Source organism: Danio rerio, chromosome 8 (genome assembly GCF_049306965.1).
Source record: "Danio rerio strain Tuebingen ecotype United States chromosome 8, GRCz12tu, whole genome shotgun sequence".
In the NCBI taxonomy this organism is placed as follows: Eukaryota; Metazoa; Chordata; class Actinopteri; order Cypriniformes; family Danionidae; genus Danio; species Danio rerio.
In genome coordinates, this window is record NC_133183.1 from 4,785,316 (window position 1) to 4,812,347 (window position 27,032).

At 35.8% G+C, this 27,032-nt stretch overlaps 4 protein-coding genes across 8 annotated transcripts in view; 1 reads left to right on the forward strand and 3 right to left on the reverse strand.

Moving 5' to 3' along the window:
* fut9b.6 (fucosyltransferase 9b, tandem duplicate 6) overlaps positions 1-18,618 on the forward strand; it is a 37,137-nt gene extending 18,519 nt beyond the window's left edge. The window contains exons 1-3 of one of the 5 annotated variants that reach the window (XM_073909453.1): positions 6,927-7,177; positions 16,840-16,922; positions 17,248-18,583. In XM_073909453.1, coding sequence (XP_073765554.1) covers positions 17,256-18,365 — 1,110 coding nt within the window. In that variant the 5' untranslated portion in view covers positions 6,927-7,177; positions 16,840-16,922; positions 17,248-17,255 and the 3' untranslated portion in view covers positions 18,366-18,583. 5 annotated transcript variants of the gene reach the window in all.
* The window catches only part of fut9b.1 (fucosyltransferase 9b, tandem duplicate 1), a 107,238-nt gene extending 82,792 nt beyond the window's left edge, over positions 1-24,446 (reverse strand). Inside the window, 1 exon segment of the mRNA NM_001007454.2 lies at positions 24,277-24,446. The gene's annotated coding sequence lies outside the window, so the exon portion shown is untranslated.
* The window catches only part of fut9b.3 (fucosyltransferase 9b, tandem duplicate 3), a 67,547-nt gene extending 43,101 nt beyond the window's left edge, over positions 1-24,446 (reverse strand). The window contains 1 exon segment of the mRNA NM_001008604.2: positions 24,277-24,446. The gene's annotated coding sequence lies outside the window, so the exon portion shown is untranslated.
* Positions 329-24,446, reverse strand: fut9b.5 (fucosyltransferase 9b, tandem duplicate 5). The gene is made up of 2 exons (NM_001099266.2): positions 24,277-24,446; positions 329-1,640 (listed from the first exon to the last, which is right to left on the reverse strand). Exon 2 carries the CDS (start codon positions 1,585-1,587, stop codon positions 520-522), a length of 1,068 nt encoding a protein of 355 aa, NP_001092736.2. The 5' UTR covers positions 1,588-1,640; positions 24,277-24,446; the 3' UTR covers positions 329-519.
* Positions 24,447-27,032: the final 2,586 nt, after the last annotated feature.

Here is a 27,032-nt window from a genome sequence, read left to right on the forward strand (position 1 = left end):
CTTATTGTAGTTTCCCAACTAATAGGAATATTTTTATATATATATATATATATATATATATATATATATATATATATATATATATATATATATAAAAATTGCAGGTATAAATATATAAAATTTAAGCAGGTCTTGCGTATATAGGTTAGGTGTACATGATCGAGGAAGAGTATTTGTGTATTAAGTATGTATAGTCCTTGCAGTTTTCGATGGTTGGCATCCTTCACAGGTCTGGGATCTCATCAAGTGCCACTGCACTTGATAATAACCAACATGCTAACAACAACATAATACCAATAAGTAACATATTAACTAAAACGAGTAACCAAAATGTTTAAGCATATTTATTTCCAAAGAAAAAGGCAAAAGAACACCAACTTTTAATTCCTGCAGTTATATTTAATACTACCCTACAACAAAGTGAAAAAAAAAAAAAACAGACACACGCACGCACCTTATAAAGCGTATTGCAAATCCCTCCATGAATTACCAGTTTACAAATCTGAGATCATACTTGTATTAATGAAAAAACCAGTCGTATATATTATGAGCGTCTTTATATTCCTTATGGTGTGCTACATAATCACAGGCAGTGCATATAGCCAGAACAAACTCTTGAGTCCGCTGTATTAAATGAGGAGTTGCCACAAGATATTTCCTCCAGTTGAAGTATCTCCGATATGCAACGTCATCTTTATCCAGCTGAAGCAGATATTCTGCCAGTGACTTTGGATCTGGGAAGTCCTGCACATGAATAAAGGCGTCTCCAGGAACAAAGTTTTCATAGTTCTTTCTTGGAGGACCCAAAACCACAGGAACAGTTCCTACAGCAAGAGGACCATTTAACTTCTCAGTGATGTAGTCCTTGTGGATGGAGTTCTCAAAGGAGAGGTAAAATTTGCAGCTAGCGAGGGTAGGATAGTACTGATTGTAATCCAAAAACTTTCCAAAAGCCTTTCCAAACACAGTGACATTTATGTGTTTTCTGAGCTCCTCATAATACTTGTTCCTTGTGCCGGCACCTGTATATGTTGCTTTGTTACTTACAATCCAACAAACCAGTTTGTCCTTTTTGGGAATGACAAAGTCATCGGCTGGTGTCTTTCTGGTTTTCAATCGCATTCGTACTGGAATATCTCCATCCTCTCTGTAGCTCAGGGTGAGATTGAAGAGGTTTTCCAGACCAGGTTTTTTTCTGGTGTTGGTCGGTGACTCTACATTAAACCAAATCCACTTCTGAAACAGAGGACGAGGCGATGGAGGAAGGTTGGACAGATCCCAGCTGATGGCTTTGTGATAAATGAGAACATTATCTGATTTTTCATAGAGTAATCGATTATCCGTCAAATGACAACCATCAATGTTGAAAATGGTTTTGCAGTCACTGAAATCAAAGAAGTAATTTTCAGGCCAGAACCACAACAGAAGGATAGGTTTGTCTTCTATTATTTTGTTCGTCAGAGCGTCGCTTTTCTTGGTAGAGTAACTTTCTTCTTGTTTCAGATTTGGCAGCGGAGATGGACAGTTCTTTGGAGTTGAGGGTGAGCAATAGAGGATTGTCAGAGAGACGAGTCCAGCCACTACCATTGTGGCAACCAGACGAGGCAGGGAAATTCCTGATAAATATAACATGTTGTGATCTATAAAGGATAAAAAGAAACATTTACTTTTAATCATGGGCAATAAAATGAAAAAGATATGTACAACTCTGAAACAATAAGCTACACAAGTTGCCTTAAGTTAAACAGTTAATCATCTTGCATAAAAGAGCACACTTTTGCATTTTGCTTTAAAATTATAGCTCAATTTCACTGAAGTAATAAAGATTAAAATTGTATTACGTAAATGAATTCCAAAATTACAACTTACACTTTTACGAGCCCCTAAGAGATTTCCTGTGTGTCCTCCTGGTTTTGACAGATGTGTGTGGGTTTCTGCTAAGAGAGAATGAATCGAACTATATTTTGCAAATATGCACACTTAGAACTCACTTGTCCTTGCAAAAAGGGCAGAAAGATAAATTGAACGTGATTAGCTATGTTTCTATCCAAAAAGGCTTATTAAATTTATGTGCGAAACTGGAATTCTATTCATTCATTTTCTTTTCGGCTTAGTCCCTTTATTAATCCGGGGTCGCCACAGCGGAATGAAATGCCAACTTATCCAGCACATTTATATGCAGCAGATGCCCTTCCAGCTTGAACCTATCTCTGGGAAACATCCACACACACACGTACACGACGGACAATTAAGCCTACCCAATTCACCTGTACTGCATGTGTTTGGACTGTGGGGGAAACCGGAGCACCCGGAGGACACCCACACGAATGCAGGGAGAAAATGCAAACTCCACACAGAAACGCCAACTGAGCCGAGGCTCGAACCAGCGACCCAGCAACATTCTTGCTGTGAGGCAACAGCACTACCTACTGCGCCACTGCGTCGCTGGAATTCCGTTCAATTATAGTCAATTATTAAATCGTGGAATAAAAGGCAACGCCAATGCACCATGATAAACGGAGATATTGAATTATAAACATACATTTTTAGGCAACTTTATGGTTAAAATTTGCAATTACTCCACAATAAGATGTTTTAAACTGTGTCTCTTACTCAACTAGAATTTCAATTGGACATTACAGATCCAGCGATGTTACTATTGCAGACGCACACTAGAGCTGCATGATTTTGCCTAAAGTAAAGATCACGATTTTTTTTGCTTAAAATAAAGATCACAATTCTCTCACGATTCTGTAGATGTAAAATAAAGGCTAACATGAGTCGGCAATTATTATTGTTTTTTTCCCCAAACATATGGTAAAACAATAAAATTATGTGTAGGTCTACTGGTTTCTATAAATTATTCTATTCTACTTTTAATAATTCTGATGTTGAATTAAGTCTGAGATATAGGCCTATGCTTGCAATCTGTCATTGAAAACATTATTAGACCATTTTATTCAATGGTAAAATCCATATATAGGCTAGAGTAGTTATACTGACACTGTAAACATTTATTTTTATGCACAACAGTGTTTTCGCTATGAAAGAAAAAAGTATCAAATGTTTGTCGCAATCATAACTATATATGATTATTTAAATCAGGGCTCACCAAACTTATTCCTGGAGGGCCGGTGCCCTACAGATTTTATTTCCAACTCTAATCAAACACACCTGAACAAGCTAATCAAGGTCTAACTAGGTATACTTGAAACATCCAGGCAGGTTTGTTGAGGTAAGTTGGAGCTAAACCCTGCAGGAACACCAGCCCTCCAGGACCGAGATATGTGACCCCTGATTTAAATGATGTGCATGCTTTCGGATTCATTGTATCTGCTAAGTGCTGTTCATACTTCGTGTGCGGCTCTCAAACGATCACTCTGCTACAAACTGAATGCTATTTACAACTTTGTTACCTGTTACTAGGGCCAGACGGAATCTGCGGACGTTTTTTGCCATTTCTGCGCAGAATTTTGGTAAAAATCTGCAGATTTCTGCTGAATTATTTTGGGAGTATCCAGCGGAGTATTATAACTTAGACCTTAATATATTAAATAAAAAGTAATAAATTAAGGAATAAAAACTAAAATTCAGATTTACACAAGTAAATAAACTTTACTTAAACTATTATTGTGTTTAGGGATACATGTGAGCAGCATTACACATTTACAATCCTGCCTACTGCAGCGCAGGGGTGTTGGAGTGAAAATATATTTACTCTGCCTTTTCAAACTTCTTTTTTCCCCTCAAACAAAGAATAACAAAAAACATCTGAATTCTAGTCCAAATTTGTATGCCCTTCACTCACCAACGTACCTCCATCTTGTTTATTCAGCTTTAAGTCACTGGTTACTTAACACAAGTGTCCTCTACAGGTGGAATGGGTTTAAATGAAATGCCCTAAACCCTTGAGTACTTTAAATCTAATATACACTGCGAATGAATGTCTCTGTTGTGACGTCTCAATCACATTGTATTGTGCATTGTGTGACATACAATAGGTGCTGGAGTGTACATAAACACAGTCAAAATTGAGAGACTGTAAATGTAAACTTTCCTTGTACACTTGACAAAGCGGAATGCACTTTAAAATGGCGGCAGAGATTCCCCTGAGGGGAAATTTGCAAGTGGATGTCTAAAGACTGATTTAAACTTCTGCATCAAGTGATCGGCGCGACCCACGGCGCGAGCCTTGCGCAAAGCCGTGCATTTATACCAAGCTCACTAATCACAGAGCTTGCGCTACGAGTTAAATTTTTTGAGAGGTGCGCATAGCATACGCGTGCGATTGACGCAGAAGTATAAATCAGACTTAAGGGTGCTTTCACTCTTGATTCAATTGCCTGAACAGAGCTCAATTTTCATCGTCTCTCTTGCCACCTTCACAGCTTGTGTTCACACCATCTTTTTTCCCTCCTAAACCCCAGTATGCTTGCATCATCAAGCTGCTGTTTTGGGAACAGCTGCTGTTGAAGTGGCTAAATTGGAGATGTCCGCATATCACTGTCAGTCAGCTTTTATTGAATCTTTTGGTTTTGTTACCAAAACCAAAATACAGAGAGCCACTTGCATCTGTCTGCCGCAAAAACATTCTGCAGACATCGCAGGATCTTTTGAAAGGGTTTTTGGTGGAGACAAGCAGACATCATCACCGTTTAACCTGGGTAAGCCCCGCTTGTCGCCAAGGTAGATGATACGACGACATGAATGAACTAGGGATGCTCATTTCGGTTAATTTTGCTAACCTACAACCGCAGCTTATTAATTGGATATTAACGGTTAACTGGTCAGATTAATATTAAATTATAATTAATTTTTTTGTAAAAAATTATTTAATGCCCTGCTGTTTAGGAAAACGTGATTTTCCATTCCAAAAACGCCTTTTAGCGCGTTTAAGGGTGTTTTAGCGCAATTTAGAGCGTTTATGTAGCTCAGGGGTGGCCAACCCTGTTCCTGGAGAGCCACCTTCCTGCAGATTTCAGTTGCAACCCTTATCAAACACACCTGCCTGTAATTATCACGTGGTGTTCAGGTCCTAATTAATTGGTTCAGGTGTGTTTGATATGGGTAGCAACTGAAATCTGCTGGAAGGTGGCTCTCCAGGAACAAGGTTGGCCACCCCTGATGTAGCCAGTATGTCTACAACATTTATAAGATTTGCTAGGAATATTTCTGAACGTCTCCAATAGACCTGCAGAGCGAGATTAATGCGTCCTGAAGTAAAAAACTAAATAGAATAAAAAAAGCTAAGTCGTGTTTACTAGCCTCACGCACCTGTCAGTCAGTCAGCACGTCACCTCAAAGGGTTTAATAAATAACGCACAGCACTATACGGTTACAGTAAACTTTGCGCTGTTATAATTCCCTTACCTTTAAAATGAATGTAGCGGGAACCATGCTCTTTAAAAGTTCTCTGTAGTTGTCTTGAGAACACAAATACAGCAGCTCTAGGATGAGCTGCATGCAAAACACTTGCGGCTTTTAATAAACCATTCAAAAGATGCCGCTCTTAATGCAAAAAAACGCATTCGATCAGCCTCTTATGCAGCCAAACTCTACAAATATATAAAAATCTATTTTAATCGTTTAACTGTCTGATACCATTAATCTGTTACAAACGCACCCTTTTGGTTAACGGTCAATTGATTATTTTGAGCATCCCTAGAATGAACATTATGAAAACTAAAGTTTGTAGTTCAGTTAGCGGTTCACTTCTGTTATTTGATTCACTTATTTCAGATGTGAATTGTACCAGAGTTCGCATGAACTGTACCCCAGACCAGCTCTTTTAGGCAGACACGGGCACCCACTCGAGTTCAGAAGACACGTTCACACTAGCCAAACACACCATACTACTTTGACGTCAAACGAAACAGGGTGCAGATTAAAAGTGCTAGTGTGAATCTACCCTAAATGTGGGGTGTAACGCAGCTTTAGTTTAAAGTATACTGGGTTTTTATATTGACGTCTGACCCACGTCTCAAGTGTTCAGTTCAGGCTCCAGACAGCCATGTCTGCCTTTTTCAGTTAAAGAAAAAAAAAAAGAAAAAACAAACTGTTGAAAAACAAAATTCCTTAAACCTATCTGTACAAAAATTTGTTCATAATACGCCTACATGCTGGAACTCCACCTTTGATAAGGTAGATAGACTTTCCAGATAGATATCTATCCAGCAACAAGCTGTCTGTGCAGTTGTGACTAAGAAAGAGAAGGAAACAAAGAATTGACATCTGATGCCTTGAGGTGATCTGGCAACATTAGGAATCATTAGAGACATCATAGAACCTTTAAGCAGCTTTAAAGATGAATAGAGTGAAGAGCTGAAGTCTTCAGTGTTGACAGAGCGCTTTTCCATGTAAAAAAAATTGACAGCAATATATGAAAACAGAACTCCTGCTCTCCATCATTTATTTTTCTTTAGTGTTTTTTTTTTTTCCCCATCTTTGCCTTAATTTCTGTAATCTTACGGTCATATGAAATAAAAGAGAGAGAAGTGGACAGGATCAGAAGAGGTCCACCATCCAGAATTCGAACTCTGGGCCCACTAACCACTGGGAACAGAACAGAAGTTTAAGAACTCAGTAGTGAAAGAAAAGGGGACTGATGAAGGCCTTATTTTACAAACAAATGACAGAAGGACATGCTTTGGAAGATCCACACATCTACTTGATGGAAGAACCATAAAGCGACGGTGCTAACTCTTGCATGTCTAGCCAGGCAGTACCTGTGCATCCCAGTGTCAATCTCCACTTTAAAACATGCATTTAGCACAGGGGCTGGCCTGGAATATTTAATTATTGAAATACTAGTGCAATGAGTTGGCATTTCAGTTTTATTTCTGAGATTCTAAGTTGTCATACTTCCACAGAGAGGGAACATGGTATATGTAGATACATGAACAGTAGGGGTCGCTAACATGCCAGTTGTGAGAAGACTCTTGAAAATGACAGAGTAAAATGTGGAAGTTGACAGCAGGCTACAGGCGGTCTTGTTTATTCAGTGTGAGGCTTTGTAATGTGCTAATAGCATAATTTCCGCTACATTCATTCTGCTGTGGTGGGACACCAGACCAAAATTCATTCCAGCCATGGCTACATTACAGCTTCTAGCTCAAAACATTAAGTCGTTGTCATTTTTTCACAATGGGTTTTAGTCGCACCAAAACGTACTAAAAAGGTAGGTGAAATATAATCATAGTAGTGCTGTGAGTTACTTGTTTACCCTTTAAGTTTACACATGCTAACTGACAGGAGCACCTGACAGGGCCTTAAAACCAGCAAACACAATGTAGCTTTCAGTTATGAGCACAATTTCCGTAATTCTACTTTATTTATAGATAAAGGTCTACAGTTTTGCCTACAATGACTTTATCTTGCTGGAGTTTGGTTGTTTCACTTTACTTCAGGACACATTAATGGCAATCTGAAGGTTTATTGGAGCCATTTAAAAATGTACCTAGCAAGTCTAATAAATGTTGGAGACATACTTGTTCCATTAACGACCGTTTAATAAAATGATATTGTAAAATAAATATAACCCTGTGGTATTTTATGAATAGCCAACTTATACTTTCCTTGTCCGTGGTGTGGTATGATTGCCCAAGATGAAGGCAGTCTATTAAGATTTGAATAACATAAGCTCAGGGAATCATAAAGGTGGAAGGCATTAACACCCAGAGAGAGCTCAACCCGGACCTACACTGAGCCATTTTAAAATGACAAATGTAGAGAACGCACTAGTACAATTTGAAAGTGCATTCGTCTAATACAAGCATGCAAATATCTTTGCTCACGAACCAATTTCCTCTGTTAAGAATTCCTTTCTAATAGACCCTTTTCACATTTCCGAATTTGTCAGTTGCGGAAGGGGTCATAGCTGGGTAAACTCGGAGCGCAGTGAATAGGAGAGTACAACGAATAATTTACAATCCTACTAGCTGAAATGATAAAAGAAACTCCATGATGGTGGTAAAGACTTTCAGAAAAATGGAAAAAAAAAAGTGTGAAACTCATTATGACCAATAGAGGAAAAAATAACGTCAAATTTACTCTCATCCCCATAGACGCTGCATTACAAACACATTGCATAAGCGAAAATACATTTTTTTGTGATTTCATGCAAAGATGATATAATAAATTCATAAATGCATAAAAATGTTAGTAAGTTTCGTTTATTTTTATCAAAATATTAAAAACTTAAGGATTTAAGATTATGATGAACTATAAAGACACGTCATAACAGGCTTGTGAAAATATTCAAAAATTGCAATATATAGACCTTTTCTCGACTGCTGCATGGAGGGCGCCAAAGCAACCAGTGTCTTCCTGTAGAATGTTAAGAACTTCAGTTTACAGCATATACAATGGGTAATTTGTGCTCTGAAAATGGGTTTCAATAGCGTTTTGAATGGATTACTGAGTGTTTTTTTGACACACAACTTTGAAAGGTGTGTGTTAAAGCCGTTATAATATCAGATGTAGTTCAAGCTAGAGCTGCACGATTGTGGCTAAAATGAGAATCGCGATTTTTTTTGCTTAAAATAAAGATCACGATTTTCTCACCATTCGGTATATGTAAAGTAAAGGTATGGTAAAAACAAACATATGGCACAACCTTGATAATAATATTATGTGGTCTATTTTTATAAATAATTCTATTCTACTTATAATAATTAGGATGTTGAACTATTATGTTTGAGATATATGCTTGCAATCTGTCATAAAAAAAAATCTGATATTTGCCATTATCAGATTATATTCAACAACAATATATAGGCTAGAGTAGTTATACTGACATTGTAAACATTTATTTTCATGCACAGCTGTGTGTTCGCTATGAAAGAAAAAAAAACATAGCAAATGCTTGACGTAATCATAACTCTAAAATGCGATATGATCATTTAAATGAAGTGCACACTTTCGGCACGGCTCCCAAACAATCACTCTGTGCCACAAACAGAATATTATTTACAACTGTATTACCTGTTACTCGCAACATATGTATCTATATGCGTCTATCATTAAGTAGAGCTCTGTGATAACAGCTCACGGCCAGCAGCTCACGTCATGTGAGATTTCCCGGCCGCGAAAACATCATTATATGAAGACAAAAATTACATTTTTAGGTGAATTATACCTTAGAAATACAGTATGTGACTCATTTAACATCATTTGGAGGTGTCAATGTCACTGAGCAACGTACAGTATGTGAAACAATAAACAGACTCGTGGAGCTGCCTTTTCTACTCTCCTGAACTTGAAAACATGATTGGCAAAAGTGGGGGAACTCACTCAAAACTTCCATTCCCTCACCTAAAAAAAAGGCGTATATATGTATAAATAAAACACCCCCACCCCACTCACATCATTCTGTACCAGTCTGTATCTACCTATAATATATATAAGATGCAGGCTGTAGCTAGGTAGGTGGCAGGCTGCAGATAGGTAGCTAAGTGGCAGGCAGGGGCGGGAACGCCCGTCACAGCGTCTAACAAAGGGGCGGGGTGCGTGGTGACGTCACAGGCATCCCTGCTCCTTTGTTTACACGGCGGGCGGGGAATGCCAGTGACCGCTGTGTACGGATAGAATCAGCGAAGCGGGGAGCGCTCTCTCTCCCCGCTCCGCTGATTCTGTCAGTGTACATCGGTCGGCGCGGGCCACAAAATATTGCACTGAGGGCCGCAAATGGCCCGCGGGCCGCGAATTTGAGACCCCTGGTCTAGAGGGTTGAATCGAGATTGCGATCTTTTAACGATTAATTGTACAGCTCTAGTTCAAGCACGAGATAAAAACGTTCTCTTAGCTCACGTGTCTGCCATCAGAAATACAGTCAGAAAGTGTGTGTGTTCCTGACCTGTTGGCTCAGTGGCTCTTTAATGCGCGTGCGTGCATACACACACGCAACACTTCACTGCATTATAGAGCAAACCAGATTACTGGCATGAAACTAAACAGATATGCAAGTCATGCAATTTACAAAATGACCAATAAATTCGAGCCGTTTAGGTTTCATTTAGTGTGTTGTGTAGTATTCACCACGGTATGTGTTTTTCAAAACCCCAACTTATTTTTACTTTGTAACACTTATTAAATCACTTATTAAAAATTGTAACAACTTATTACAGTAGGCTACGCGCGTGTCAAACATTTTGGTGAAATACATTTGTTTGGACTGGTTATATGTCTGAAAAAAAAGATAGAAAATGTTGACTTTAGCGATGACGAGGCTTCATTTAAACTGCTGAAGATGCCGTCCGACAACGAGGGGAAAATGCCTCACATCAGTAGTTTTCCATTTCATTAGATCACATTTTTAAAATATTTAGTCCAGGAGGTGGTTCTGATCAACAACAGTATTAGATCAAAGATGATAAAAGCAGGTAAAATAGATTAAAACTATCGTTTCAATGCTGTCCAAATGTGACTGTTTATCCGCATCAGCTGCCGACCGGAAGTTCTTAGTGTTCCTCTTGTGCATACACGCACAGCATAATGCGTAATTTTGCTTTCTAAAAAAAAGGTCTATAAAAAAAATAAACAAAAAAATAAATAAAAATTATTTTAAAAAATAATTAATAAAAAAAAAAGTCATAGCAGGAAAATTAAATATTGCAAGTTGAGCTTCTTCTAATATCATGCAGCCCTAATTCTGAGTATCTCAACTGAATATTATTTGTCTCTTCCTCTGGGCAAGTAACTTTGATACTTTAAGTAAATGGCAAATGTACTTATGCAAAGATCAAGTTTTGCATGTAGTAAAACGATACATACATGCCTCTAGGCAACCACGGCTCTGCACAATGTGTGTCTTATCTGACACGTACACCCCAAAGCAGTTCTGCTTTACTAAGGCGGTACCAAAAAAAAAACAACGTCTACACAGAATATCACAGCAAGCCTACTGCAGGTGATTGCACAGTACAATGCATGCAATCCCTTTGTGAAGTTTATTTATAAACTAATTTCTAGAGGAGATCATGCTTTTGATTGACCACAGCTGGTCCTGCATTAGCCATTTTATAATTCACCAATTAAATCAGGGCTCGAAATTCCGACTGTTTTGGTCGCATAAGCGCACAAAATGTTATCTATGTGACCACAAATTATATATGGGAGCATTTATGCATAAAACTGTTGTTATACGACCTGTTTTCACTGCAAAATGTTTACCACATGCTTGGATTTAAAAGGCATTCATGCACTAAGCATCTTTGCACCTAACAATTGCAAAATGAGCGCTCAGGAATGGTTTAAAACCGTCGTCATGTCAACTTGCTGCAGTAAAAAAAGCCCGCAATGCTTTTTGCGCCTTCAACCTGTTCTTATTGGCCCATTGCGCTAGAACCGATCGTGAATGGATTGGATAATATTAGCTGTCAATCACTCACTTCCGATGACAGGGAGCTACAGCCGCTAAAACGTTATACGAGAGAATGAAAACAACGCTGACAGATTTAGACCTAAAGTTACAGATAATGCCGGATCTGATTAGTGATCATGTAATGAATGCCAATGCAGCATTTACACTTTTAGAAGAGTGGATAAAAGACTTCCAGTGTTTAAAGTGCACTATGAAAATGACTAAAGCATTCACTGTAAAGCTGGTAGGACAGAGTTTTCAGATAACAATGTTTGCCACTGAATCTACACAATTTAAGCACGAGATGTTCTATCATTATTTAATCCTTCATCTAATCGTCACAATGCTGTCAGTCGTGTCACTGTCACCTAGGGCTGTACAATTAATCGAAAATCCGATTTCGATTTCGGCTTCTAAAGACTTTGAAAAATCATTAATCGAGATAAACGATTATTCCATTATTTATTATTAACATTATTAACCCTCATTTTGTAATAAGGATCAAAAGACACATGAAAGCGAAACCATTAAAGTAACAGCACGCAATTCTTACTGCCATCTTTTTTATCATTATTAATAAAACAACAAGAAAATCCCTCAGTGCTCTTGACTGAAGCCTTTTGTAGCTAAAGTGTTTTTCTTACAGTAAAGATTCTTAAAGCACAGTTTGTTTCATATTTTTATTCTATTGTATTTATTTCTCTTTCCATTGCAGGGTGGAAAATAACTGTATATATGCAGCTAAAGTCAGAATTATTAGCCCTCCTGAATATTAGCTACCACTTTCCCCCAATTTATTTTTAATGGAAAGAAGATTTTTTCCAATACATTTCTAAATATAATAGTTTTAATAACTCATTTCTAATAACTGATTTATTTGATCTTTGCTATGATGACAGCACATAATATTAGACTAGATATTTTTTAAATACAAGCATTCAAATTCAAAGTGTGATTCAAAGGCTTAATTAGGCAGTTCATTGTATAACAGTAGTTTCTTCTGCAGACAATCAAAAATATATATCGCCTAAAGGGGCTTATATTATAATATTGACCTTAAAAGAGGTTTCTTGATATTTAAATCTGCTTTTATTCTAGCCAAAAGAAAACAAATAAGACTTTCTCCAGAAGAAAAAAATATTAGAGGAAATACTGTTAAAATTCCTTGCTCTGTTAAACATAATTTGGGAAATATTTCTTTAAGAAAAAAAAATTCTCAAGAGTGCTAATAATTTTGACTACAACTAACAATCGTTTGGAATAATCGTGATTACAATTGACCAAAATAATCGTGATTATGATTTTTCCCAAAATCGAGCAGTCCTACTGTCACCCTGTTCACCATTGCTAAAAAGCATGCATTCACTGAGATGAAACTAATATTGCTGCTTATGAAAAGACTGTTATTGCTATTAAGATGATGTATGCAAATAATAAGTTATATGTCAATATCATCTGTGCAATATCAGACACCACCCGTGAGAACCGCACAGTTATTATGTTAACTCAATCTTATTTAAGTCAAGCAGTGCGTGCAGGACTGGTGAGAGCATGCAGATATTTATTTGTTAGTTTTGACTAGCTGTTAATATAAAACGTGTAGGAACGGTGCTCATAATTTTTGGTGGGTGCGGCTAAATTTTGTCTGGTGCGCTTAAATTTAAGTTAGGAGCACCGGTGCTACCAGGAAAAAAAAGGTTAATTACGTGCCCTGCAGATGATTCGTCACCATAAATAACCCAAGTTCCATACGATAGCGATTTGTATTTTGAAGAATGCCCCCTTCCACCCCTACTCCTACTCCTCCTTTCCGAGATGGGTGGCACGGTGACCCAGTGGTTAGCACTGTTGCCTCACAGCAAGAAAGTCACTGATTCAAGTCCTTACCAAGCCAGCCAACGTTTCTGTGTGGAGTTTAAGAAAATGCAACTTAAGTTAATTGACTTATCCAAATCAGCACCATACACATGCTCCAAGTAAATCCCAGTCTGTTCATTAGCTACTAGAGCAGGGGAGTTGAGATCTACCTGAGCTCAGACTCCCCTCTCGCCCTGCAATGGGAGGGATCCCCGGGATCGAGGATCTTATGAGCTCAGGGCTCGGTCCCGGGATAGCATGCCAAACATGCTTTATAATCAATCATCAGCAAAGTGTGAGCTCTTGAAAGTTATTTTACTACTCAATCCTTAAAATTATGCCATTGTTTTAATTTATAATATAATTTTAGTTAAAGTGTTACTCTGCGATTACAAGCTTGGCTGAAATAATGAAAATGTCGTTAATACAAAGAAGTTATTATTCTTGTCTTTTCAACATGGCTGTAGAATGCTCGTTTATGATTGGCATTAAACATTTTAAGGGCTAATTCACACTCAATGAGTCTCTGCTTCTAAAAACGCTCCTTAAACACGAAGCTTAGGAATAGGTTTAAAAAGAAAAGTGTGATATAATAATGAACAGCAAAATAATGTTATAAGCACTTTAAGATACATCAGGATATGTGGAAAAAATACAATAGGCAGCTCCTCTGCTATTTTATAACCGTAAATAAAACCACTGTCATGCCAACTTTCTACTATAAACAGAAACTTGCAATGCCTGCCATGCCTCCACACTCTTCTGATAGGTCCACTGCTTTTTGACTTGACGAGCTGTGCTGTGACATGGCACTCATGTGCGCAATGCTTCAAAACAAAAGACACACGAAACAAATCGCAAAGGTCACACACATCCTTCCAGCGCAGGTTAACAAATAAAAATAAATACATTTTAAAACTATTTATACTGTGTATAGAAAAGTTATGCATTGAAAAGGAAAAAAAAAAACATCGTGTGAACGGCCCCTAAGGTGTGCTAGTATTTTAAGGGAACTGCACAGCTAAAGTATTTATAAGCAGGTATTGACCACATTACATTTCCGCAAGACTACGCAAAGTTTTCAGTCATCCCATAGCCTACAACTGTCAAATTAAACCCAAACAAATCATTAGGCTTTGTGTGAGTTGCATAAGAAATTAATCCTATACACACAGGAACAGTTTGAGGTTTCTTCAAATACAACTTTAGGAGTGGTAATCGCTGTATAAACAGAATAAATGACTCCGGTCTGCTGAATTAGTAGAAAATAACACAAACACACACACACACACAGACAGACACACACACACACACACACACACACACACACACACACACACACACACACACACACACACACACACAGCAATGCATCGCCACTTCAGGTGTGCATAGCCATTTTTTAACTGCCTAGCCAAATCACAAGATTCCATACGAACTGGTTATACATTATTTAGATAGAAAATGGAGGATTACATGTTAAAATGCAAGTACTGTTTAGGGATGGGATGATGACCATTTAAGGTATACCGCGATAGATGATCCAATATTTCACACTTCACAAATAGTAAGGAGCTCTGTGTCATGTACACTGATTTATTTTTCTGCCAGAGGGTAGAGTTTGGCTGGATGATACGACCTAAAACGATCCAAATCAAACCTTGATTATTTACAATAACCTTCTGTATATTAAATTACATTGTGTGTGTGTGTGTGTGTGTGTTCGCTCAAACTGATTTGCTGAACCAAAATTGCGTGTGATACATGAGCATGGTGTTGCAGGCTTTGAAACCACACTGTTCCCTCCCAATACAGACAAAAACAGTGCACCTGGCAATAAGTACAGTCTTTGGTTTTATTGGTCTCCCTGCACCAATAAAGTAATATGCATTGGAGTCCCACATACATAGTAAGTTTAATATAAGCTTAGATAAACATCATAAAATACTGTAATAGTCTGTTTTGCTGAACTTCTGATGACTCGGCTGGTTATTCAGGTCCAGCTGACATGCTGCAGAATGTGACCTTGAGTACATTCAAATGTTGAGTGTGTTAATTATTAGTACTTTGCACCTAAAAGTCAGTCAGTTTTGTTCTGATTGGCTCAATTTTTCACAGAAATTTTTCACTCAAAGGATTTACAGAACAAAAAAAAAAACTAGTGTTTGAGGCTCATAATGTGGTCATTTCCATGTACTAAACACTTACTCAGCTATGCAACTAGGTATATTCACATTGTTAATATATACTATTGGTGTCATGGATCACAAATCCCATTACAGTTTTTGAGCCACGGATTGGACCATTTTTTAGATCAGCAAAAAAAGGAGACAAATGTCATTTGCTTTCCATTTATACAAAAATTTTACTGCAAAAAACATTGGTTTAACAAACAAAACTTAGAACCTGTAATTTTAATAAAAATAAAAATCAAGAAATAACCAGCTGAAACAAAAAAATATATATTCAATCCAAAAAATTATCTTTGCTACCGTTATTGTATAATGCTAAATACAGAAATCTAATATCTCGTACAACAGATCAAATTTATTTTCATATTAATGATTCACAAATCCCTCATAAAACCTAATGTTTTGTTATAGATGGGTCATTTTTGAAAAAGCTATTCAGTGACATAATTTTGATGGCTATTTGTCGCCACCTATTGGTTACACAATGTAACTGCTGCAACATTTAATGACACGGGAGGCCATTTCTAAATGTTGGATTAACCTACAAGTTCAAAAAATGCATGTTTGAAATTCAAGTACTTGCAAGAAGTGTTGGATCTTTGGTTTAAGGTTAAACATTAATAACAGCTTTATTATTATCATTATCATTATTATTATTAATATGAATAATAATACATTTGCCTTGAACTGCAATTCCAGGTTATTTATGACAATGTGTAGTTAAATAACCATAAAAAAACTAAGTGTTGCTTCCACCTCACTTCAATTTAAATTAATTAGCTAGCTGCTAATTTTATAAAAGTTTTTAAGATACCATGTTCAATGCTGAAATATGATTATACCAAAATAACTTTCAGATCTAGTAAATATAAAAAAAATAAATAAATAAAAAAAATAAAAAATAAAATAAATTTAAAAAAATAAAATAAATAAATAAATAAATATATATATATATATATATATATATATATATATATATATATATATATATATATATATATATATATAAATACAATGGGGAAAAAAGTTGTCATTGCTGCAGGATTACTAATAAGTAAATTGTTCTTCTTTTGGTTGTGATATTTTTGAATAGACTAATTGTGATACCAGTAAAATCTATTCTTCAAACAACTATAGATTTAAAATGTTGAGATTTACATGTAAAACAGAACTTTTTCTTATACGACCTGACATTCATGATTAAATGAGCAAAAAAAAAAAACAACTGTGGCAGATGTCCAGGCTTGCCTAACAAATGGTAACTTGATTAACTGGTTCAGGTGTTTTGATTATATGGATGGAGCCAAACACGCCAAAAAGGATCACGTGCCTGTAATATTTACATGCAGAATTATGATTGGTTTCGCAAGCACAAGCAAGTTCTTATAAGTGTGTAGACGAGCAAATAAAGTTTCATTCATTCTCCCTTAGGAGAGACCCACACACAACTGTCAGCACTGTGAACCGTGCTGTAGGAGACACTGTCGATCTTCTCACAGGGGCTCTTAAAAGAGGTAAGGATTTGCATTTCTGAAACTAATTTAGGTACAACAATTTTCTTCTTAAACTACTTTTCTGAAATTTACAAAAGGTTTTAGTTCAAAAGATAAATGTAATTTTGTAGTTTAGTGTATGAAGATCATTACCTAAGAAATGTTTAAATACGATTTGATTTAATAATTATAATTATTATTATTATCATCATCATCATCATCATCATCATCATTATTATTCAGTTAAACTAAAAACCTCAAACTTTTACATGTCCTTTTATTAGGATGGTACTTTGTTTTTTCAGTGCTAAAAGACTAAAATTTTTCTTTAAATAATTTTCTTTAGATCACAACATGTTAAGTTTATCAGGAATTTCACTGCCTCGCCTGGTTGCTATAATGGTAGTGGCAGGACTAGTCTCTTTGACGATCCTCTATTGCTGGTCCTCAACTCCAAATAACTGTCCAGCTCCACTACCTAACCCGAAGCAACAAGAAAGTTACTCTGCCAAGAAAAGTGACTCTCTGACTGGTACAGCAGAAGACAAACCTATCCTTCTGTTGTGGTTCTGGCCTGAAAACTACTTCTTTGATTTCAGTGACTGCAAAACCATTTTCAATATTGATGGTTGTCATTTGACGGATAATAGATCACTCTATGACACATCAGACGCCGTCCTCATTTTTCACAAAGCCATCAGCTGGGATCTGACCAACCTTCCTCAATCGCCTCGTCCTCGGTTCCAGAGGTGGATTTGGTTTCATGTTGAATCACCAACCAACACCAGAAAGATTCCTGGTCTGGAAAACCTCTTCAATCTCACTCTCAGCTACAGACATGACGCTGATATTCTTGTACGGTGGCGTGTGAGAACCAGGAAGAAACCAGAGGAGGATTTCGTCGTTCCAAAAAAGGACAAACTGGTTTGTTGGATTGTAAGTAACAATGCTGCATCGACTGGTGTCGGCACAAGAAACAAGTTTTATGAAGAGTTCAGCAAACACATCCAAGTTACTATGTTTGGAAAGGCTTATGCAAATTTTTTGGATTTTAATGAGTACTATCCTACCCTCTCTAGCTGCAAATTTTACCTCTCCTTTGAGAACTCCATCCACAAGGACTATTTTACAGAGAAGATCAATGGTCCTCTTGCTGTAGGAACTGTTCCTGTGGTTTTGGGTCCTCCAAGAAAGAACTATGAAAACTTTGTTCCTGGAGACGCCTTTATTCATGTGGAGGACTTTCCAGATCCAAAGTCACTGGCAGAATATCTGCTTCAGCTGGATAAAGATGACGTTGCATATCGCAGGTACTTTAACTGGAGGAAACATCTCACTGCAACTCCTCATTTAATACAGCAGACCCAAGAGTTCATTCTGCCCATTTGCACTGCCTGTGATTATATAGCACGACACAGGGAATATAAAGAAGCTCATGATATCTATGACTGGTATTTTAACTAATATAAACAATCTCAGATTTTCTAATTGTGAACATCCATGGAGGGATTTTGATAATCACTGCAAATAGATAAACTTGATCAAGTGTGTGAAAATGTTTTATAGTGAATGTGAAGTACTTGAGATTTATTAACCAAATGCATCCAAATCATTACCAGGTCAATAACCCAAATGTTATTATTTTGCCTTTTTCCATTGGAAATAAATGATAGTAAACAAACCATTTTGACACAAATGTACAAATTCTGGGTCATTTAACATTCTGCATAGTTGCTTTATAGTTTGAATAACACAAATCTTTTTTTTTTAGCTTAAACGTACATTTTTGCTAAAATGGAGCAATAAGGAGTGCTATAATGAGTTAGTCACAATGGGTAGGTTTGGTATTGGGTGCGGTGCACTAATCTTCAAACTGTCTGTCAATGTATTTAGATAGACATACGCAGATACATTGTTTCCAGAACACAATCTTAAAACACACATGCGGGTGTGTACTAAAACAGTAGAGAACATTTACAGCTCATGTTTACAGTAAACCGAAGGATGTAGATTTGGTTTGTACAACGGGGTTGTAGTTTGGGTGTGCTCAATTTTTTTTTTATATTTAAAATACATTTAAAACCCAGTTTAGATTGTCAACAGAAAATGGGAAAGTGTTGTAATAGTGCAATGAATTCAGGGAATTTAAAAAACAGAATCCGGCATCTTATTGATCTCTATAGATTTGCAATAACCTTTAAGTTTCCGAAAGTTTATTTGTAGTGCTCACACTGCAAATTAGGGCTGCACGATATTGGAATAATATAACATTGCAATGTTTTGTTAGTCTGCGGTATATACTAGGGTTGTATCGGATCACGATTGATCCGTAATTCCTATGAATCGCAACCCATGGTTTAGAACACACGACCTGCGAATTAATACTTTTGTTTTTACTCGTATATTAATCCTAAATTTGTAATGATCACAGACAAATCGCCTCTCGCATCATTCAAATCATATGAATGAAAGCATTTAAGTATTCCTGTAAAATATAATGATGACAGAAGTAGTTGTGGTAGGTTATTCGGGACGTGGTAAGTTTCATTAAAGGTGTTTTCTGTCACTACTTGTTAAGCCTGCATTAATGCATTCAGTGTAAGCTGCATGATTAATTATTAAATGATTGGGATCTCAACACCAACACAACTAATCATTAAGGATGGTGATTTGCATGTTCATTAATCATTCAAAAAAATGTTCTGATCCGTGACAAAAAAAAAAACAGTGATCTGAACCGTGAGATTTGTGATCTGTTATACCACCAGTTTATACAGTATTGTAATATGAATACAATTTCACCAGATGACTTGATTAGCTCAGAAAGAAAAAATATATGAGCAATTCCAGTGTTATGGATGTGACATTTGCAGTAAAAACTCAAAACATAATTTCACACAGAAAGTATATGTTGACATTATATCGAAACTTCTGTTAATATTTTCCAAAATAGCTCACCACAGAGTTATGGGAGCAGAAAAATATCAATATGTAAACATGTTTTATATTTTTAATTAGGAAAATAAACATGCGTTATGGATGTGACAAAAAAAGTCGGCTCACTATAGAATTAAAATGATTGGTTTTATTTTATTTGATATTTTTGCATTTATGAAGAAAAAGTGTCGTTATGGATGTGACACATTTCCGTTATGGATGTGACAGCTGTGAAATTGCCACTTGTGTGATTTTGGCAAAATAAATATAATAGTTTGAAATACTGACAGATACATTCACGAGTATTTTTACAGTACTTTAAAATACTTGCTAACACAAAAAATGTAGAAACGGTTTGTCTTTTGCTGAAAACTAAATAATTTTTTATGGCAAGACTTTTGACATTTGCGTGGAATTGCCCATATAAGTTTAAATTGGGATGATTCTGTAGGGGAATGCATTTGCAAAACATTAATAAACAAATTAACATCATAAATAAATACAATAAAAGAAAGTTACAATTAAAATCATTTCCAGAGTCTAACAGTATTCAGGAAAAGTAATTGAAAAATAAAATTAATTCAATAATTGTTTTTAAAGTTACTAATGCTACAATGCCTTGTGTTTAAATGTTTCTAAAATCCTCATCTAGTCACAGGCCTCAAAAAACCATGCAAATGATAAATTATAATACAGACAAAACATTGCAAATACTGCAATTTGACTACTGTGAATGATTAAATTGCAATATCGATGCTGAAACTATATATTGTGCAGCCCTACGACAAATAAATAAACCTATGAAAATGTTTTCTTGTGGCATCTCGTTGATACCCTGTCACTTGCTTACAAAGAAGCTTGTTCATTTGTTTGATTTGTTGCTTTGCATCTATGCTCAGATTCCCTAGTTCCACTTTAGCAGCAGGGACAATGTAAGGGAATGCATATTTTATCAGACACACATATGTTTTATAAAGGTATCTACATGTTAATCCATTATATTCTGAGTGATTAAGACATTTTACAAATGGTATTTCTATAAGATGGTCAGTTTTTTCTGTGATGATTTTGGATTGGTTTATATAGTGCGCTTTAAACAGGTCCAAAAGACATTGCAGAAAGCAACTCGCCAGTCGCCATGATGTATATTCCTATTCTCTATTAAATCTAGCCAAGGAATCCAAGCACAAAAAATGGATCATAACGGTCTCATATCAAATGGCATCAAAATAAAAATAAACAAAAAAAGTACTCAGCTAGGTATAAATGTATATGCATACACCTGCACACATTCTACACATATTCATATATCCTTCATGTAGAATATATATTAGGTTAAGCTTTAAAAATAAGAGGCCCTAGCCAGGGGGAGTTCGGGTGGTTGGAAAGACTTAACGCTCCACTGCCAAAATCCAGAATTTGGTATTTACATGTGCACATTTGTCCCATTTTTGACTGCTATGCCAATACAAATTGTGAAAATTACCAATTGAAGGCGCCTTTTAGACAAATAAGAGGCCAAATTCTGACTGAGGAAAGTTGAATGAGATGGACAGTTTTTTTTAGTTGTCTATATACACTTTCATTTAAAACAAGTTTAACCAGATTCCTTTTTTTTAATGTTAGATAATAAATTTGTATTCAAAATATTTATTCAGATTTCTTTTTTAATTTTTTTTATTTACAATTCTAGTCTCATAACATTTATAAAACTGTAATAGTTTTATAGTTTAAATGCAAATTTGTCAAATACTTTGTGATATTTAGACTCGCACGAGGAAAATAACTGCAAAAAAGTCCACTTTTTCAGTAAAAAGAACCACAAAATATGTGATGTTGTTAACCCTTGTGCACTGTACAGTACTGCCATTTAGTTATGTTCAGGATTAAAACATCTACTAAATTAAACTGCTGTAAAAATGCATCAGATAAATATGTCAAAATTGTTTGCATAAGTCTGTTAATCAACCTCAGTCCTGATCAAAACTACTAAAAGTTTTTAAAGATTTCAGGATTTTAACTATTTAAATGCCAAGTCCACAAATTATGTCATTGATTTGGTGAAAAAACACAAAATTACATTTTAATATAAAAAGTAATTGTGGACTGGATTTTCTTTTCCTTTTAAACCAGTCTTGGACATGTGAATGATTAATATCAACATTGGCTTTGATGCATTGTTAGATTTTTATATTTCTCCCTAATTTATTGTTGGTGGCTGTTTAAGCCATGTTGTCTTCCATTATAACCACATTTGGTGGTGCATAAATACAGTGTTTGTTTTTGTTTACTTAAATAATAAATGGCAGAAAAGTGAAGTAAATAAACCTATTTACTTCACTTTTCTGCCATTTATTATTCTAGTCATTTCTCCCATAGGCAACTGAATCGGAAGTTCTAAAAGTGCATTCCGCATTGAATAAAAAGGTCAATAGTTCATATAAAATTCAGAAATCTAAAGAGCTAATGGTGCCAACTGACTATCAACAGTGAAAATTACAAATTTGACCTCTTCCTAACAGGGAAACCCACCAACAATAAAAAATGCATGATTATACGATGCCATGGTTTTGCAATTGTAGTTATAATGGAAGTCACACAGTAAATTAGTGAAGGAAAAAATAAATCAAAATGAATGCATTAAAGGCAATGTTGTTTCACATGTTCAAGAAAGTAATAAAAGCTAAAAAAAAAAAAAAATCCAGTCCACAATTACTTTTAATATTGAAAATATGTAATTTTACGTGTTTTTCTTTCACCAAATCAGTGACATCATTTATGAATTAGGCAATTAAGAGTTAAAAATCCTGTAATTTTCAGGACTGAGGTTAACTTAAAGATTTATCCAAAGTATATTTATGCAGTAAATGCAAAGTAAAATGCCCAGTGTGTATCGTTTTTTTTTTATTATTAAAGTATTTTCTTAAAATGTGTGTCAATAAGGTTGGTCACCAAAAATCATTCTGCTAGCTGAAACACAGAGAACGATGTGGCTAAATTAAGACTCAAAATCACCTCAGAGTGGATGAAAACATCCACAGCAGCTCACAAGTTTAACATGTGACTCCTAAAGTTTTAAACTCAACATTTAAATCAGGATGAAACAAACCGTCAAGTAACTTAACCGTCAATTAACGTTAACATTAACTACGTGAATCCCAAAAAACGTTATTCGTGTGCCTTAACATTATATTACTTGCGAAAATACTATATAAAAAAAGATTGTTTGGTTTAATTTAATTAGCCTGACCCTACTTACACTAGGTAAAATAATACCACAGTCTATTACAAATCTTTTAGCCATCTAACCATGTTCCGTACACTTTTTGCTATTCAGCGCACTCAAACGACCACTCCTCCGTCATTGAAAGCCAGATAAGCATGCTTGTGTGTTCATTCTCTGGGGGAATACCTATTGCACAATCCAAATCTTGATTGATGTCTTTTGGACCAGTAGTTTTTGAGAAAAGATGGGATAAGTACCGCCTTCGCATGTGTACGGAAGATGATAGGTATTAACGGTGTTCCGTACACGACTAAAATAGTGTTCCGTACAGGGCGCATAACTTTAATTTACTGGCAAAAATGGGCATTGTTTGAAGTCTTATTAGAATCTTATGTCAGAATATACTATTATTGTGTTTAACTTGAAGTTAATGATGTATTAAATAACTCTTTTATGAAAGTTTTAAATGAAATAGCTTCAAAATCATTTACTTTTTATATCATGTTTATTTTATTACAGCATGACAATTTAAAATATAAAAACATTAAATTCATGCACATTGAAGCTAACTTGACTGACCTTTTATGAATATAAACATCATTACTGCAAAAGGAGGATCCAAACAGCGTTTGCAGCCTGTCTCTCAGGCGGAGAGTTGCGACATGCGATATTTACCCACAATTGATGTTTAAACATCCCCATTTCAAAGCATTTATTTAACAAAAGATAATTTATTTAACAATTTGTGATAACATAATATTCACTTCATAAAGACTGTAATACCGTGTGATGCATAAATTAAATGCAAAAGCATATTGTCGGGGCTTTAAATGTCTCCCCTCCCAGGCGACACTCGCACTTTAAGCTTGCCCACTTTCTGTTTTCAAGCGCATTAGGTGGACGTAACAAACCTACTGAATTTACTCGGCAACATATAGTAGGAATGTCTCTGTTGTGGTTGGGGCTGAAAGAGTGAGAATTAAAGATTACACAGATATATAGCTTGCCTACGATCCATAAGTATTTATTCAGAGATTAACGTTAAAAGGTCATCTGTACGGAACATCGTTGTGTACGGAATATGGTTAGTCTACGTTACACTTTTACAAAAAGGTAACACCTAATGAGAAATCACACAGCGTCGTCAATTCCACACAATATACAACATGATTTAATGAATGGAGGGCCCCATTCCATCTAACATCTGCTCACCTCTGTGGAAGATCTTCCTAATCGCAGATTTAGACACAAATTATGATGTAATCCTTCATATATTTCCAATTTCATCGGTAACTTCGATCAAACACTGACGAAACTTTCTTCTCCGCAGGTGTTGCAATCAGGCGTGACGCTCGAAGTAAGGGGAAAGCTGATTGGTTAAGGAGATTCCTGCTCGCGATATATTTGTTTTGATTGGTTATGGATGGCGCCAAAATTTAATTTATTCTCCGTTCTCAGTTTATACGTTGCGTTGTATATTATTATAATATTTATTTATTTGCTTAGAAATTATTGAAGCTACATTTCTTTGCATCTAGAATCGAAACAGCATAAAGATTCGTTGTTTTTTCCGAAATGAATCAATGACTCTTTTGAGCCGATTCATTTTTTCATGAATCAAAACCAATGGTCATGACGAGCGGGTGTATCCGGCAAACAATCCCCCATGTAATACCTTATTAGATCAACACTGTTGAAAATATTCCATGGGAGAAAGTATGGACTTTCCCTCTCAAGTATCTGATTACAAATAAAGTAAAAGAAGTAACATTTAAATTAATTCACAAATGTTATCCTAATAAGGCCTGCCTTTAGAAATATAAGCCTGACAGATATTGATGTGAACTGCTCTTTCTGTCACTCTTCTGTCTCTGTTCATTTGTTCTGGCAGTGCTCCTTCACAGAGAGATTCTTTTCAAATCTGTTAATCTTTATTCAATCTTATATTATGAGTGAATTTTCCTTTTCTTTAAAAATTATATTCTTTGGATTGTTTGATGACTCGAAAGAAAACATGGAAAAAGTATAAATAGTTAATTTGTGTATTCTATTAGCCAAGTTTCATATTCTGGGTGAGGCAGTGGCACAGTGGTTAGTGCTGTCGCCTCACAGCAAGAAGGGTGCTGGGTCGCTGGTTCGAACCTCGGCTCAGTTGGTTGGTTTCTGTGTGGAGTTTGCATGTTCTCCCTGCCTTCGTGTGGGTTTCCTCCGGGTTCTCCAGTTTCCCCCACAGTCCAAAGACATGTGGTACAGGTGAATAAGGTAGGCTAAATTGTCTGTATGAGTGTGTGTGTGGATGTTTCCCAGAGATGGGTTGTGGCTGGAAGGGCATCCGCTGCGTAAAAACTTGCTGGATAAGTTGGCGGTTCATTCCGCTGTGGTGACCCCGGATTAATAAAGGGACTAAGCCGACAAGAAAATGCATGAAGTTTCATATTCACAAACAGAAGTTTAGTGACTCTAAACCTTTTTTTGATCTGTTCAAAATTGACCTAGACCAATATTTGGAAACTATCCAGCACTCTCTTCATCCAAAAGCAACAAAAACTGCATCCTTATATTTTTCCTTTGTGTCTTTTTAAGGTGTAACTTTATTTCATCAGTTTTTTTTGTTACCATGGCATTTGTTTGTCCTTGTGTGTATTTCTGGACACTTTTTATTATTATTATTTGTATTATTCGTCTCTATGTATGTAATTGTATTATTTTTAATTAAAAAAAGGGTGTATCCGGCGACTAGGGCAGCCTTTCCTTGGTTAGACTGACATTTGACTTGTGCCCCTGGCTAATTTAAAAATGCTCATTTTAATCACGTTGGATTTAATTAATATGTTCTCTTTTTGAAATTATAAAAAAATAAAACAATAGCTAATTCTTATAATAAAACTGATTAGATTTTATTACAGACATTTTTAAGTAATTTCGAATCAAACAAAAATAAAACTAAAATCGGGAAATAAATTTTATTAAATAAATTGTACATATTAATATTAATGAAATCTACAAGGAACCGCCAACTTATCCAGCATATGTTTTACGCAGCAGATGCCCTTCCGGCTGCAACCCATCACTGGGAAACACCCATACACATAAAATATTTCAGTTAATTATATGCATTTAGTAGCGTCTGATATTAGAGAAATTTTTTTGCTTTTTCTGAGCTTTTTGGCACCGCCTCTTCTTTTTTACAGCCCATCTCTGACGATTAGCTTGTTTTGCACTCACTGTTTGTTTGACATTCTTGCCAGATTTCGATTACGTCCGCGTAACCTCTAATTGGGTCCACCCATCTCGAAACCAGCCAGTCGTTGCCGATTGGGCTAAATACTTAACATTTATTAATATTATTATTACTATTATTATCATCATCATCATAATAATATTTACATCTTGCATGAGGTAAAAGCTGCCTGCATGTAAAAACAATACATATAAATATAAAATAAATATAAAATTTAATTAAAAAAACTGACCGGCCCACATTTAAAAAATGGTCCGGCCCTTCTGACATTTGCCAGAACTGCCAGATGGCCAATCCACCCCTGGTCAAGTTATTGTATAACTGGTTTGTTGTGTAGACAATCAAAAAATATACAGTAAATATTTCTTAAGCAGGCTAATAATACTGACCTTAAAATATTTTTTTTATTATTATTAAAAACTGTAAGCTTAAAACTGTTTATTAAAAACAATTAAGATTATTTTGAGTTTAGGTTATTTAATTATCTTGTCTTTGAAGACTGCAGAGTGACTTATGATGTATGTGATGTATGTTAAAGTGTGCCCCCTAAAAGTACAAGTGCCTCCCCCCCCCCCCCCCCCCCCCATCCCCCCCCACCCCATCACTCTGGTCTAGAACGCCACTGATTTTGCATCTAAACAAATTAGTTGCCACTCAAAACAGCATGACTTCAGCTTCACACATTCACTGTTGCACTTTACCTTAAAGGGCCATGAAAGCCCCTCGT

Excerpts from the sequence above, each read along its gene's own strand:
- fut9b.5 (NM_001099266.2), bottom strand. The coding sequence starts at position 1,587 with ATGGTAGTGGCTGGACTCGTCTCTCTGACAATCCTCTATTGCTCACCC.